Source organism: Typopeltis vanoorti, chromosome 1 (assembly GCF_054136105.1).
Source record: "Typopeltis vanoorti isolate ZY-2024b chromosome 1, IOZ_Tvanoo_1.0, whole genome shotgun sequence".
NCBI lineage: Eukaryota > Metazoa > Arthropoda > Arachnida > Uropygi > Thelyphonidae > Typopeltis > Typopeltis vanoorti.
The window spans coordinates 17,790,945-17,807,120 of record NC_143549.1 but is presented as its reverse complement, the minus strand read 5'-3'; the positions used below and the strand labels follow the sequence as shown (position 1 = coordinate 17,807,120).

At 34.6% G+C, this 16,176-nt stretch overlaps 1 protein-coding gene across 2 annotated transcripts in view; it reads right to left on the bottom strand.

Moving 5' to 3' along the window:
* Positions 1-16,176, bottom strand: part of LOC150109817 (kinesin-like protein KIF11) — a 575,645-nt gene that overhangs the window by 161,329 nt on the left and 398,140 nt on the right. For both annotated transcript variants that reach the window (XM_090396826.1, XM_090396834.1), the window contains exon 19: positions 9,270-9,331. In XM_090396826.1, the coding sequence (XP_090252952.1) occupies positions 9,270-9,331 (62 nt within the window). The remainder of the gene's footprint in view (positions 1-9,269; positions 9,332-16,176) is intronic.

The following is a 16,176-nucleotide window of genomic DNA, read 5'->3' as shown; positions in this document are numbered from 1 at the left end:
CGTAGACAATTGTCGCAATGAAAGCATCCACATTCCTCGAGACCAAAGGAGGCAAGGCAACAGAGCATTTTGAGTGTCTTTTTCAATGTTAAAAGGGGACTTAACTGAGAATTTGTCCCACCCAGTCAGATGGTCAGTGCAGAATTCTACCGCAACGTTTTTTAAGGCGGTTCAGAGATGTTCATCACAGACTGGAACTGCTAAGTTGCAAATGGCTCTTCCACAGTGATAACGTTCCCTCCAGTGGCTTCTTAAACATGCAAGAGTTTTTAGCAGCCATCAGCATGGCTGTCGTCCCACATCCTCCTTATTTGCTAGATTTAGCTGGTTGCGACTTCTTGTTTCCAAAAAATGAAATTGAAGCTGAAGGGGTGGTGGTGCGAAACTGCTAAGAAGATCCAAAAAGAACCTCAACCAGTGGGATCACTGCATGAACTCAGACGGGGACTCCTTTGAAGGGGGTTGAGTGCAAATTAAATCACGTTGTAGAGAAAGTGGTAGGATGCCAGCTATCTGACCAACAGGCTGTGGATTTGAATCCTGTCATGTGCACAGATGTTTGTGATTGTCTTTAGATGGGGGGAGTCCTCACTTATTGGAGGCCTGAAGTGGCTTGAAAAAGTTTCATGTTTGGTCTCTAGAACAGGATTTCTGGACTATGTAAAAATTAAATTAAAAATACAAAAGAATATATAAAGCATGATGAAAAATATAAAAAAAATCCTTCATTCATCCACAATGCAAAATGTACTATGGGATTGCAAATAATCTCTCATGGGTGGAAACAATGTAAGAATATATTCAGCTTTGAAATAGGCATGAATTTTTAATATTCCTATTTCTGTTTATTTTGCATTGCCAAAATGAATACGAAGGATCTTTTTTGATAAAAAGATAAAATAAAATTTTACTTCTGTTAAATATAATAAACAAATATTGAAGTTCAGAGCTGAGTGTGGCAAAATTCAGATATCACAATGAAGGATTTTATGGATCCATCCATTTTTCATATGATAAATTCAGAAAGAAACTTAAATGCTTCAAAAATTTACCCGAGTTTATGAGAATAATCTGCTCATAAGCTCTCTAGAAAATCTTTAGAAGAAATATAATCCTTTCTTTCTATATTTACTTATAAAATATAGATGTCTTCATAATATACTCTATTGTGGTAACATAGTTATGAAAAATTTACTCGTTCTACCCTCTAAGTACTTCGTTAATGGTTGCCATGGAAATGGGGGGGGAGGTACAACACGACAATTTTGTTTCCTGGACAAAGCAATGCACTTTTCTCTGAATCACCGTTATGGTACTGACACTGTGCTTTGCAGTTTTTTGAATTTTCCACTTAGTTGACCAAGTGGAAAAACTTCCAACAACTATCTCTAATCCAGAGTATTTAAATAATAAGGTGCAACACCTTTTGGCTAATCATATATGAAAATAAGACTTCAACCTCTGGTTCTGGCTACCACTGATGAGACCTCAAAAGTCTAATCTAGTCTGGATAGCAACCATTCCCATAATGCACAGGATTATACATGTCCTGTAAAGATATGTGCTTTGCATTATAGGATACTAAGGTAAGTGATGTGAAGCCATTAGCTTCTTTATATCAGTTGCCCCAGTCCTGAAAATACTTCAGGCCCAAACTTTGCTTACAATTGGATAAAGGATCAAACCAAGTATATAATTTCTTGGTATCTTTAATTTATAGTATAACCAAACTTTCAACAACTCTTAATAGTAATAATATTTGAACATGGTCAAATATCATCTACTCCAACTAGCTTTCTATATTTGTTTTTGACAGCTTTTTCTATTTAAGTATGGATATCTATTCCAGATTGCATTCCTGTTGTGTTTTCTACCACTGATTGTTTCATTTAGCAATCATTCCAAGTAATTATTCCAAGCCCTCTAGAATATCTTTCACTTCAGCTTTCATGTCACCTTTATCATCTTTGATTCCTTTCAACATATATTTTCTGTCATTTCTAAGGTGTTTTCAATATACTTCAGAATGTTTTGCTACATTGCTAATATTTATGTTCTATATACTTACCAAAGTCTTTCCATGACTTTTATGTAGCTAGTTTTACATAACGGTTTGCTTTCTTGCACCGCCCCGCCTCTCTCCAGAGTGCCAGATAACTTTTGAATGTATTTGAGTGGTATTTATTCAAAATTAAAAAAGTGACAAGCATTTCTGCACTAACTTTTAAACATTGTGGGTCAAAAATAAAGAACCTTGAGAGAATCCATTTTCATTAAGGAACTTCCTGATTCTATATGCATACACTTTGTAAATTCAATTCAGAAATTAATTCATTATCAGATTTTTAAATTCCTGTGAATTGTTTATTAATATTTGTCAGAGTAAAATCTTGTATCAAGAAAAATTAGAACAAAATTTTTCTATACCAATTTCACTTGGAAAGAAATTATACAAAATACATCATCATCAAATTACTAACATGTACCCTCAAGGGGTGTACAGGATATGATAGTACTACATGAAAAATTTACATCATTACTAACTTCCTATCTACAACTTTCCTCCAAATTAGTCTATTACTTGTCAAGATGCCAATATTATCATTATCAGATCTTATATTTCCATCATCTAAGACACAGTGTACCATATCAATCCACCTGTATCTTGGTCTTCCTCTGGGTCGTTTTCCTGCAAACCTGGCAGAGAACACTTGTTTTGCTAATCTTTCCTCGCTAGCAGAGCTAATCTCAGGTGGTTAGCTCTGCTAATGCACTCCTAGATGCCGACCATGTCAAGTTCTTTCCTAATATCCTCGTTTTTAATATGATATTGCCATTGATGCCATCTGTAAACGCCTCTAATCTTTCTCAGGACACTCATATCTGTAGTCTCTAGTCTTTGGTCAAGTGTTTTACTTCTCACCCAGCTCTCAGATCCATAAGTTAAAAACTGGTTTGAACATTGTCTTGTATAGCTAATTTAGTATTCAAACTAAATTCTCTCTTATTCCATATGGATTTATTCAATTGACTTCCTACCATACCAGCTTTGTTGATTCTGTTGTCTATTTCCATATTTAATTTACCATCTTCACTAAAAATCTTGCCTAAGTAGCCAAAATGTTTTACTTGTTCCAGAGGTTCCCAGTTCACAACACGGTTGACATTTTCAACAATTCTACCAATTGTCATTGTCTTTTTATTGCTGACTTTCATACCATATCTATTACAACAGTTATTCAATTTAGTCAGAGAATCTTGCAAACTTGTAGCAGATTTATTTAGAAGTATAACATCATCCGCATAAAGCAAAGAGATGACATTAACATCTCCAATTCTGATATCATGTTTAATACCACTTTCCTTCATAATGTGATCCATATAGATAATGGATAACAGAGGGGATAATATACATCCTTGACTCACACTAGATTTAACATTAAACCATCTTCCCCTGTACAACCTTCAATTCTAACTGCCGACTTACAAATCAAATACAGACTAAGTATTGCTTGATATAATGCCCTATTGACACCATATAACTGCAGCGTATTGAATAGCTTCTCTCTTGGCACCTTGTCATATGAATTTTCCAAATCTACAAAACTTAAATACAGATCTTTGTTATATTACCAGGCTTTCTCGACTATTTGTCGTAAAATGAAGATCTGATCCTGACAGCCTCTATTTGGCCTGAATCCAGCTTGTTCTTCACCAAGCTTTTCTTCCACAATTCTTCTCAACCATTTCTCAAGTATACTTGCAATGATCTTGCCAGGAACACTCAGTAGGGAAATACCTCTATAATTCTCACATTCAGTTTTATTTCCGTTTTTATATATGGGTACTATGAGAGCTCTACTCCAATCATCAGGAATTTGTCCCTCTGTCCAGGCTTTCTGAACTATGCAGTGCAGCCACTGTAAGACTTTTATACCACCTTACATCAGCATTTCTGGTCAAATATCATCTACTCCTGCTGCCTTTACACATTTCAAGCCTTTGATGGCTTTTTCTACTTCAAGTATGGATGTGTATTCCTGACTGCAGGCATGGTCAGTGTTTTTTTTTTTACCATTGTGCTATCATCACTGCTCGTTTCTTTTAGCAGTTTTCTTTAAAATTAATTACTCCATACTTCTAGGATATATTTTTCTCCTGTTTTCATGTAGATTGTATCATCTCTCATTTTTTTTATTTTTTTATACAGCACTCTTTCCTCCATTTCTAAGTCTTCAACATCCTCCAGAATATCTTACCACCTTCTTGATATTTATTTTCTATGTTCTTGCCAAAGTCCTCCCATGACTTTTGTTTAGCTAGTTTTACACAATGCTTTGCTTTCTTACATTTCTTTCTGTATTCTCTAAGAGCAAAAGCTGACTTATTTGGCAGGAACTTTTGATATGATTTCTTCTTTTCTTTCACTGCCTCTTTAACTTCCTCTGTCCACCATGGAGTTCTGATTTTTCTAATATTGCAGCCAACCTCACCACATTCCTCTGGCTTAATCAATCAGGGTTTTCTTCAAGGTTTGGTTCCTGTGCTCAAACTCTTTCATTTTTTCTTCAATAATCTTTGTGTATGTTAGTTTACAGTTCACATCTGAGAGCTGCTCAACTTTTATTCGCTTTAAAACTTTCTTTCATGTTATTCTTTTCAATATGAAATTCAATTTTATCCTGCTCAAGACTAAATAGTGATCGCTTCCAATTTCAAACCTTCTGTACACTCTGGTGTCCTGCACCTGGGAGAAAACATCACTATTAACAATAACAGTCAATGAGACTTTTCTTATTCCTTGCCTCTTCTCTCCATGTGAATTTGTGCACATTTTTATGTTGGAACATGGTGTTAGTAATAACCAGTCCTCGTATTATGTGTTGAATACTATGGCTACTCCTTTTCCTTGATTGTCATTGCCTGAATATAACATTTTGTATTTATTGCTCAAAGATCTCACCAGTTTGTCTTTTTTTGTTTCAGTCACCCCTATTATGTCGATCTGGTACTTATCTAATACCTCAGCTAGGCTCCATTTCTTTGCCATTCAGGCTTCTTATGTTGATAGTACCGATCTTTAACTCTGGTGATGTTGAGTTGGGGTGTTTTTAGGATTTGTTGCAGTAACTGACTTTTCGCTGTTCACCATGGTTCCCTGGAGAAAACAATGGGGGCCTTGTTTAACCGGGCGACATCTCAGCCAGCATGAAATTTGGTCTTGTACCATCATTTTTTATTTTGGTTTAATCAATAAGAATTTGGTCGGCTAAATCCCATATTGCCAGCCCATCCTCGTTCGTTCAGTATCCAGGTAGATACCCAACAGGGTGCACCACGAGAAGGTAAGGATTGGACATTAGGTCAGAAGCCCTGGTCAGTTCTCCGCATTCCTTTAAAGGCTACGTGGAGGTCTCCTCTCAGTTATACAGCTTTGACCCTTAAGCACCTCTATACAAAATACTTTTAGTTGAATTAACGGTTACCTCAATTTTTTTTTTTTTGCTGTATTAAATCTGTTAAAATATTAGAGTAAATTTTTAAAATATTTAAGAACCACTGAAATTGTACACCCAATGAAATAGCTCAGACAGGATTAGACATCTTGATCTGAGGCTAGCAAAAATCGCGTTGGTCAATGAGGTACAGGGTTTTTTCGCCAAAACTCAGCGACAGGAAGGGTAGCAGAGGAAATCCCTCCAAGAATATCCAGGCAGTTTAATCTGAGGAAGTTCCAAGGTCGATAGAATAGGATAAAAGGGAGAAATCGAGAGGCCAAATCGCTCTGTTCCTGGCTCTCGTTTTCGGTCTTGATTCAAAGAGGATCCTGTGTCCAGCTGTTCCAAGGACAGGGAATCACATCCCACCAGCAGAAGTCCAACAATGATAGGAGATTCGTAACAGCAGTGACGGTCTATTCCAGAAGTCCCACCATGAAGTTTCTTGATGATCTCCGAGTATGCTGAATCATCGTTGTCGTGAGCTATTGTCCAAATTTGGTTTTTACTGGAAGGAAGAAGAACTTGATCGTGATCTCTAGAATCTAGTGTACTGAACTAGCTGGGAAGATTGCAAGTAAGAATTTTGTAGAACTTTCCTAGATTGTGAAATTTAAGGTTAAGAATGCCGATCTCATAGTCAGTATAACGAACATTTTTGTGAAGTCGGAAAGCCACACTTCTAATTAACGGTGAACTAATTGTATACAGAATTCAGAGAAATTTGCTAATGTTATGTGATGAAAGGGAAATTGGTTGTGAAGTTTAGTTATGCCTAATTCTGTCTTTGGCCTGAGTTAAGTTACGTTAGAGGTGCGTATATGTCTACCCATGTGTCTGATTGCCATGAGCATATATATATATATATATATATATATATATATGCTCTTTGTCATAAAGTTTAAGCGAGAAGTGCTAATCTAATCGAGTGGAGAACCAGACATGCTTTTTTTTTTCTTTTTTTTTTTTGTCTCCACTGTTATTTAGCTGAGTTAATCAGAGACATATTTTGATTTGTGTAGTTTGAATCTTTGTAATTAACCTTGCCTTAGAATGAATAAACAGTTTTGTTTGTTAATAACTTGCCTAATTCTTTATGCCTTACCAATGCACTGTCTCATAAAACATAGAACTTGTGTGTTCAGAAGATAGAATAGCCATGACTGACTGAATTTTAGTTTTAGACATTGCTTGAATTAGAATTAAACTTCAGAGATATTTCCATGTCGAGTTGGACGTTTCTCTTGCATGTATGGGAAAGACATAAAATTCCTCTACGTGATCTTCAATGGTGCAGTCGAAAAAACAAATACATTTTTAAAGATTTATTTGTTTGTTGCAAGAGAAAGTCAGCAAGATAGACAAGGGAATTGGTTCTAGCCCGAAGCACTTCCTGAGTCTAGACTAAGTACATGTTAAGATTAGCATACTTGCGACTTTGAGAAGGGGAGAGGAAGTAAATTACACCCAGAGAGGATTAAGATTGATTGGACTAGCACAAGCAATGACTACAAACTTGGTATTACGACTGATAGGGAAAGGAATACAAAGGCAAGTCAAAGGTTTTAATAATAAATGATTAAATCAATAATGATATCAGAAAATAATGAAAATTAAATAAAGTAAAGAGGAGATAATATTACAGTCTGAATCTCACTAAATTGTGTGCAAATAGAATTTGTTTTATTTGAAAATTCCTAACTTCATATTCTTTTGGGATTTGCACTTGTGTTCACTGATTACATCTGAAAGCATAATATCAGATTGTTAATCTTTTGTCTTTCTATTTGTTAGTTAGTCAGTTTGATCTTATCATACAATTTACTGTTTCTTAATTCTATCCTTTTGCTTACTTAAAATCTTATATAATCAAATTCTTACCGGCTGTGCCATTGTCGTGTCGTCCCTTCTTTTCTATTTAATGTGTATCTAGTATCTTTCTCATTGATATCTTGGGACAACTTATTCAAGTTTAGCATTTATTATTACAGTCGCAAAATTCAATTCTATTGCATATGTCTCCACGTTAGGTAGGTTGCATCATTGTTACACGTTCCACATTAATAATAAACTTAGCCTTACATCTCGTTTCTTTTATGCTCGTTCTTATGTAACTTAACCTTTAAGGGCCACCAGAAGATTACCCGTTCCCTGAATTCTGTATATTATCCTGATCACTCAAGCAAATTTATTTTTTCACTGTGCCAGCCTGAGCCTTAAAGTTAGAGATAGACACTGCCTTTAGGTTAATTATAGAATGTCAGGTATTACTAGTAATATAATTAAATTCCTAGAAACTTGGGCTCTCTGGCATAATTTTACTCGTTTGCAGTCGTGCCCTTACTTCCAATTGGGGTATTCCTGCACACTCACACATACTCAGGTTTGATTTTTTATAAAGGGTCAGAGTCAGTCAACATGATCAGAAACACATAATTAAAGAATCAAACATTTATTAAATTCAATTAGTGATGCTACACAAGTCAAATTGATCATCAAATCTAAAGTTAAATCACTTACTTTCATTCACTCTCTCAGTCTTAAATTAATTTTAGTATGCTACTTCAAAGTATCAGCAATTCAATGTCTCAATAACTCAATACATATTACATTTATGATTACAATTCATTTTTAACATTAAGTTCAGAGTATTAGCAAAATTCAATATTTCAATAACTCAATACACATTACATTTAAGATAACAATTCATTATTAACATTAAGGCACTTTAACACGTTCTTCAAACTCTCTCAGAACAAGCATAACAGAATCTCTATCTGGTTGAAAGTTCGTTTCAAGAAAACAGTCATTTTTTTCAGATCTAAACTTTTCACTCTTTCTTCTAATACAAATTTCAAATTTCACTCTCTTAAATGTTAGTCAATCTCAAAAGGGCTAGAATAAGTGAGGGTACTTATCTATTCTTTTTCTTCAGTTTCCTGCCGTCCTTCGTTTCGAATCTGGTTGTCTCGATTTTTAACGGCACGTGGGTTGCACGCGCTCACTTGGGCTGGATGCGATGCTTCTGCCTAGGTTTTTACGTAGATGAACTTCTCACTACGGCCTGCGGTTTATCTTGCTGAAACTCTACTACGGTGTCATACTGAACTCTGTCGTAAGTCAGCCCTCAAATACGAGAGCTGAACCGCGAAGAACTCTCGGAGCACACGGAGAGAAAACTCAGGAACAAGAAAAAACGGGGGTCATTTTCTTCCGTGTCGCGGGTTTTATTCGCTCTCCTAGAGCGCCACCTTTCCGAGTTTGAAATTTCTCATCGTTTCACCCATTGGTCTCCGTTCAGGTGACTTCACCGATTAACATACGGGATTTCTTGGTTCAGGGAACGTATGTGTCATTGTGCCTTCTGAGATGTAATGCCTGCGGGTATTCTCTGATCCTAAAGTATTTAGGGTGATCTTTGCCCTATGTCGTTGAATAGTTTGCATTCTTTCACTTGCATTATTTCATTAACAATTCCTCTCTTATTTTGTCCTTTTTTCTGACTTACATTTATGCTAGACAATTAGGTATAAAGTTTTAAAATTCACAAAATTCACAAATTATTATATAGGAAGTTGTTATAAACAAAAAACACATTTTTACTGCTAAAAGATAAGTATGCAAGTGTGATTTTATGTAAAGTGTTAGATTCTGGAATGGTGACGTCAGGTAAATCCTGAAGTCGCCTATTTCAGATCTAACAAGATGTTACTCATTCTTTTGCTAAAGCAAATATCATAGTGATACATTCATTTATAATTCATAACTTACTTTTCTATTCTAGTCTTCATGAGTACTTTAGTTTCTTCCACAGTACTTAATTCTTCTTTGAGCTAAATAAATTTGTTTCCACATGAAATTATGACTTCAAGATTGATTATCAATTTAAAATAAAATCAAACAAGATCAGATAATTTTAGAATAATTTATAGAATTTTATGGAAGCTAATCATGTAAATGAATTTCATGGTGTGGATATTTTTCTGTTTCACTAACTTCTAATGTGTTAAAATATGCAAATATATAATAATGTAAAAGCAATGACAATTAGGGGGTCAAAGTAATGATGATGATGACAGAGTTGTGGCAGATAATATTTTTTGAGAGGTTAGAAAGGATAAAGGATGGGTGGGTATTCCTGATGTAATTACAAGAGTTTATCTCATCGATGTAGCACTTCTTTCAATGGAAGTTCCATCAGTAATAGTAGTAATAATGGCTTTGAGGAAATATAGTGTAAATTTGGAGTAGGTAAATATTTTAGATATTTGGTGAAATGTTGCTATAGGCCAGAATGGGGGGAGAGAGAGAGAGCTAATTCAGAAAAAATTTTCACAAATGACACTAGTAAGTGATAGGTAGACAATACAGAAATGAATAACTACAGAAGCTTTGATAAGAAGTAAAATAAAATGTAAAGAAGAATGAATTCCTTGGCTCAAGATAGGGATAACTATCCTGCACAACATGTGATGAAAGCAACAAATAGGATACAAGTGTTGGATTTAATAATAACATCTGACAGGGTGATAAGAGAAATCACAAAATGTAATCAATAAGTGAGAGTGATCAGGTGGTTCGACATATGTGAAATGCACTGGTGGATATGGAAGAATCTATGTCGGTTTTGTCAAACTGACAGACTAAAACTAAATGCCTGATATCTGTTTATCAGGTATTATTATCTGACACTTTCAGGGAGGCAAGGGCTAGTTGAGCGAGACTATAAATCACCCAAACAAGCTATCATACCTCTCCTTAAATACATTCACACTAGACGCATTCACTACCCCTAAAGGTAAACTATTCCACTCACTCACTGCTCTGACAGAAAAACCTAGCTTACTCCTTTACTGAATGCAAACAAATTTAACTTTCATGGATGATTCCGTGTTCTCTCCCCACATTTCCACATAACAAAAAAAAATTTCATCTGATGATATCTTACCCATTCAGAAGTTTATAGATCTCTATCATATTACCCCTCTTTCTCCTATTAACCAGTCTACAATCCATATTCTTATAATCTTCACTCATAATCCAGATATAATCTTTGTAACTCTTCTTTTCATCATTTCCCTTGGAACCTCAAAAGGATTATTGTGCTTAGACCAAATATGAGCACAGTAATCCAAGTGTGGTCTTATCAAGGCTTTATAAAGCAACAAAATGACCAGCTTTTCCTTAGGTGTCAGGATTCACTTCAACATCACAATTATCTTCCGAGTTGAATTTGCAACTTTTGTTATGACCCCATCATCAAATTACTGCCATGTACCCTCAAGGGGTGTACAGGACATGACAGTACTACATGGAAAATTTACATCATTACTAACTTCCTATCTACAATTTTCAGCCAAATCAGCCTGTTAGCTGCCAAGATTCCAATACTATCAGATCTTATATTTCTATCTTCTAAGGAACTCAAGGTCTTTTCTAATTTACTTGTTTTAAATATGTTGTCGCCATTGATGTCATCTGTTCAAGTCCCTAATCTTTCTCAGAACTCTCATATCTGTAGTCTCTAGCCTTTGGTGTCAAGTGTTTTATTTCTCACCCAGCTCTTAGATACATAAGTTAAAATTGGTTTGAACACTGTCTTGTATACAGCTAATTTAGTGTTTTGACTAATTTCTCTCTTATTCCATATAAATTTATTCAGTTGACTTCTTACCATACCAGCTTTGTTGATTCTGTTGTTTATTTCCATATTTAGTTTACCATCTTCATTGAAACAGTACCTAAGTAGCTGAAATGTTTTACTTGTTCTATAGGGTCTCCATTCACAATGCTGTTGATATTTTCAATGCTTCTGCCTATTTTCATTGTCTTTGTCTTTTTATTGCTGCCCTTCATACCATATCTATTACATGTTATTCTCAGTCAGGGAATCTTGCAGATTCACTGACTAAATTCGGTACAGCCTTGTAGCAAATTTATTTAGAAGTATAATATCTGCATAAAGCAAAGAACTGCCACTGACATCTCCAATTTTCAATTCAGTTTAATACCACCTTACTTCATAATATGATCCATATAGATAATGAATAACATAGGGGATAATGTACATCCTTGTTTCACACCAGATTTAACATTAAACCATCTTCCTATACTTCCTTCAATTCTAACCACTGACCTACAACTCAAATAAAGACTAATTATTGCTTGATATAATGTCCGATTCACACCATACGTTTGTAGTGTTTTGAATAACCTTCTCATGGTACCTTGTCATATGCCTTTTCCAGATCTACAAAAATTAAATAGAGATCTTTGTTATATTCCAATGATTTCTCAACTATTTGTCGTAAAGTAAAGATCTGATCCTGACAGCCTCTATTTGGCCTGAATCCAGCTTGTTCTTCACCAAGCTTTTCTTCCACAATCCTTTAACCGTTTCTCAAGTATACTTGTATAAATCTTATAAGGAACACTCAGTAAAGAAATAATTAATTTGTAATTCTCACATTATTTTATTTCCCTCTTATATATGGGTACTATGAGAGCTCTACTCCAATCATCAGGAATTCACCCCTCTGTCCAGGCATTCTGAACTATACAGTGCAGCTACTGTAAGACTTTTATACCACCATACTTTAGCATTTCTGGTCAAATATCATCTACTCCTGCTGCCTTTTCACATTTCAAGCCTTTGATGGCTTTTTCTGCTTAAATATGGATATGTATTCCTGACTGTACGCCTGTTGAGTGTTTTTTTTACCACTGTGCTATCATTGCTTGTTTCATTTAGCAAATTTTCAAAGTAATTACTCCATACTTCAAGGATATATTTTTCTCCCATTTTTGTGTTACCTTTATCATCTCTAACTCCTTTTACAGCACTCTTTCCTCCATTTCTAACCTTGTTCAACGAACTCCAGAATATTTTGCCACCTTCTTGATATTTATTTTCTATTACTTAAAGAGCCAATAGGCTTCATTTCAGCAATGTAACATTATTTAAATTAAGGGGATAATAAATCCCATTGTTTCAAAACAGAATAAGAAACTCAATGATTGGAATCAGAGTTTCATGCCGAATATAGTCAACTATAAAAATATCGGCGGATACTAGCGTATGATAAGGAACATAGTACAAGCAACTCGTAGAAAAGGTGGGTAAAGTTCTGATCACCATTCTTAGTATTTCCCATAATGTAAAAACATATCTCCGAGATGTATGATGTTATACATTATGGAGGAAGGTCTTTGAGTTTCTTATCAGGTTTTCAAACAATGTGGAATTTAATATCCCCTTAATTTAAATAATGTTACATCACCGAAAAGAAGCCTATTGGCTCTTTACGTAATTTAATGGGTGCGTCTGTTTAACAACTCGTATAGCAAAGTACATAAGTTCTTTTCGCTATACCCTCAGTTTTAATTTGGTCTACCTACTCATTGATGAGACCTCAATAAAGGTCGAAACCAGTCTGGGTAGTCACCTTCCACCATAATGTATAGCATCATACATCTCCTAGGAGATGTGTTTTTACATTATGAGAAATACTAAGAATAGTGATCAGAGCTTTACCCACCCTTGCTATGAGTTGCCCTAGTTTGTACTACGTGCTTTGGCTTATGCTAATATCCATCGATACTTTTATAGTTTACTATATTTGGCATGAAACTCTGATTCCGATCTTTCAGTCTCTTATTCGGTTTTGAAACAATGTGGGATTTAATATCCCCTTAATTTAAATAATTTATTTTCTCTGTTCTTGCCAAAGTCCTCCCATGACTTTTGTTTAGCTAGTTTTACACAGTGTTTAGCTTTCTTAAATTTGTCTCTGTATTCTCTAAGAGCACAATCCGACTTATTTTCTAGGAATTTTTGATAAGCTTTCTTCTTTTACTTCCTGTGTCCACCATGGAATTCTGATTTTTCTATCCTTGCAGACAACCACACCACATGCCTCTCTGGCTGAATCAATCAGGGTTTTCTTCAAGCTTTGCCACTGAATCTCTAAGGTTTGGTTCCTGTTCTCAAACTCTTTCATTTTTCCTTCAATAATCTGTGTATTTTAGTCTACAGTTCACATCTGAGAGCTGCTCAACTTTTATTCGCTTTAAAATTTTCTTACATGTTATTCTTTTCAATATGAAATTCAATTTTAAGCTCAAGACTAAATAGTGATCACTTCTAATTTCAAATCCTCTGTACACTGGTGTCCTGCACCAGGGAGAAAACATCACTATTAACAATAACATACTTTTCTCATTCCTTGCTTCTTTTCTCCATGTGAATTTGTGCACATCTTTATGTTGGAACATGGTGTTAGTAATAACCATGTCCATGTCCTGAGCTGAAATTCAATAGATATTTGCCATTATTATTAGCTTTGCTCTTTTCTCCAAATTTTCCCAAAATATTTTTGTATGTCTGACAATCATTTCCTACTCTGCTATTTAGATCCCCAACAAGGACCAACTTTTCCTTTTTCATTGTATCAGCTGCTTTCTCTAAAGCATCAAAAAATTCCTCCACTTCTACCTTAGTAGAATCTTCTGTGGGACCATAGGCACAAATAAATCTCATTGTCCAGTTGCCCATTCTCATATTAGCCCACATCACTGTACTTGAGACTGCCTGCCATTCAAGAAGATTAGCTTCGTATTTAGTGTTGAATACTATGGCTACTCCTTTTCCTCGATTGTTATTGCGTGGATATAACATTTTGTATTTATTGCTCAGAAAGATCTCACCTGTTTTTTTTTTTTTTTTTTGTTTGTTTGTTTGTTTCAGTCACCCCTATTATGTCGATCTGGCACTTATCTAATTCCTCAGCTAGCTCCATTTCTTTGCCATTCAGGCTTATTTTGATAATACCAATCTTTAACTCTGGGGATGTTGAGTTAGGGTGTGTTTTCAGATTTGTTCCAGTAGCCGACTTTTTGCTGTTTGCCATGGTTCCACCGTGAAACTGACCAGTTTCACCACTAATACTTGTGGCGTTTCTTCTGGGTTAGAATGACACAAAAATACAATGAAAGTCTAAACATCAACTATACCATTAATAATATATATATTGTTGGATTCTGAATGAAGAGAAATTAAAATTAATACTCCCTTCAGAATCCAACATAATCCACCATATCAAACGCTACATTTGTAGATATTATTTAATGTAAATCTCTTATTATAAACTATTATTCATAATTACCTTTGAGGTTTTTTTTATTTAATTAATCTAGGATATGTATTAATAATGGAAAGGACTCTATAAAAATAACGTTCAGATTATTTTATTTATTCCTATATTGATAGAAGAATTTGTGTTCATTATATTTAATTATATATTAATTGAATTGAAAAATATCCTTTTATATAGTTTCTGCATGTAAAAGGTATAATGTTATGTAATGCTTATGCACTGCTCTAATTAATGTCATGGAGACGGAGTTAAAAAATAGAAAGCGTGAGCGTAATAGTGCGTGAGTTATGGATGAGTCATGTGAGATGGAATTGATATGAGCTAGACAATGAGAACAAGTTTTGGCGGGAAAACTGAGTGAAAATATATAAACGGAAAGCGAGAAGAAACAAGAGCAGTGGGTCAGGAGTTGGTCGGCAGAGTCAGCACTAGAACTAGGGACTGAGTACAATTGGAGCACTCAGCACAGTAATGGCACTGAGAACAGTACAATAGAGATGAGGAAATAATTTATTGGCAGCAATGAGTTAAATAAGAGGCTGTAGTACAAATAATTAAGTGCTGTGATCAGATTATGAAGGATCGAAATGTAAGTTGACAACGCAGAATATTGATATGGAATTCTGAAGTTAATGTTGTATTCCAGAGCTTTCAAGGAAGATTAGTAGAAAGCTGATTCTATTGTAAAGTAGTATATGGGGAATAAGTAGATTTTCTAGTGCAAGTGTGTCTACCTATGTGATATGCTGAAGTTAAAGATTAAGTTAGTTTAAAGAAGATCACTTTTGAAATGTGTAGCTCCAGTGTGATAATTAACTGAAGTTAAGTGTGCCTCAGTGAATAATATGTGCAAAGATTTATTCCGGTAAGAACAGTTGTACTTTATAGCATTTTAGAGTGAAGTTATAAGAATTAACTCCTCCTGTTAAATCCTAACATTAACTGTGGTGTTTATGCTGAAATTAGCAGAAGCTAGAAGATTAATAGTCTTCCCTCCTTAAAGTGATAGCTACCTCTTGACTGAGGTGATTTGTGACTAAGGGATAGATAGAGAATTCAATTGTTAAAATATTTGCTGTGAATTTCAGTGATATTGAACTTTAGAACTATCTTTGTTCATTGGAGAGAATTTAGATTTAAAGGCTCAGTGTTTAATACCAAAAGTTAAAGGAATGTTGTGTATAGTTGAACAGAGTTAATTTGGCATTATCTTGTATCCAAAGTATGCTTATGTATATATTATATAATCATGAATTAAATGTTTTGTTTTATTGATTTAAATTTGTTGTTAGCCTGATTCTTTTCCACTGCACCATTCATAAAATTATTGGACCTAGCTGGAACCTTAAATGTTAATGTAAGATTAGGCCTATATGTAAACATTAGACTGCTAAAGTTAATATTTGATTACACTATTTTGCATAGACTAATCCGAATATAGGGTGGCGCAGTATAATAGAAATTTCCCTATATTTGGATTAGTAATCAACATACAATTAATTAGCCTTAATAAGAACATTAAA